Source organism: Aptenodytes forsteri, unplaced genomic scaffold (genome assembly GCF_000699145.1).
Source record: "Aptenodytes forsteri isolate BGI_AS27 unplaced genomic scaffold, ASM69914v1 Scaffold276, whole genome shotgun sequence".
NCBI lineage: Eukaryota > Metazoa > Chordata > Aves > Sphenisciformes > Spheniscidae > Aptenodytes > Aptenodytes forsteri.
The window spans coordinates 641,591-642,082 of record NW_008795479.1 but is presented as its reverse complement, the minus strand read 5'-3'; the positions used below and the strand labels follow the sequence as shown (position 1 = coordinate 642,082).

The 492-nt window shown below is 67.1% G+C and overlaps 1 protein-coding gene across 1 annotated transcript in view; it reads right to left on the bottom strand.

Annotated features, from left to right (window-relative positions):
• The window catches only part of F11R (F11 receptor), a 3,717-nt gene extending 3,440 nt beyond the window's left edge, over nucleotides 1–277 (bottom strand). Inside the window, exon 1 of the mRNA XM_009281248.2 lies at nucleotides 76–277. Within this exon, the coding sequence (XP_009279523.1) occupies nucleotides 76–277 (202 nt within the window). The remainder of the gene's footprint in view (nucleotides 1–75) is intronic.
• Nucleotides 278–492: the final 215 nt, after the last annotated feature.

Genomic DNA, 492 nt, shown 5'->3' with positions numbered 1-492 from the left:
GCAGCGACACGGGCAGGTGAGTCACGCCACGGGGGAAGGTGACTGGGAACTGGCACGGCCTCGTCCCCAACTCACCTGCACCTTTGCACCCCGAACCGCCGCCAAGCGGAACTCGGGCAGGTGGCAGCAGAAATCGGTGATTTTGGGGCGAAACAGGAGGGAAACGGGGCATCTGGTGCCCCCAAGCACGGAGCGTTTCCCAACACGGGGCCTGGCACCGCTCCTGAGAGCTGGCGCGGTGGCACGGTGCCGGCCGGGAATGCCATCGGACCCCCATCGTGGCCGTGTCTTGAACCATACCACGGCTCAGGGAGGAGGGGAAAAGGATTTGGGGTTTGTTTGGGTGGATTTGGGACAGAAACAGCAGAAAGGCGACATCCCGCAGGCCCCGTGGGTTTGGGGGTGCTCGGGGGGAGCCGGGGCGGGACGGGTCCCCGGGGTGGGTGTCCCGGCCACCACACAGGCGCTGCTGGCCACCGGCCCAAACACGCG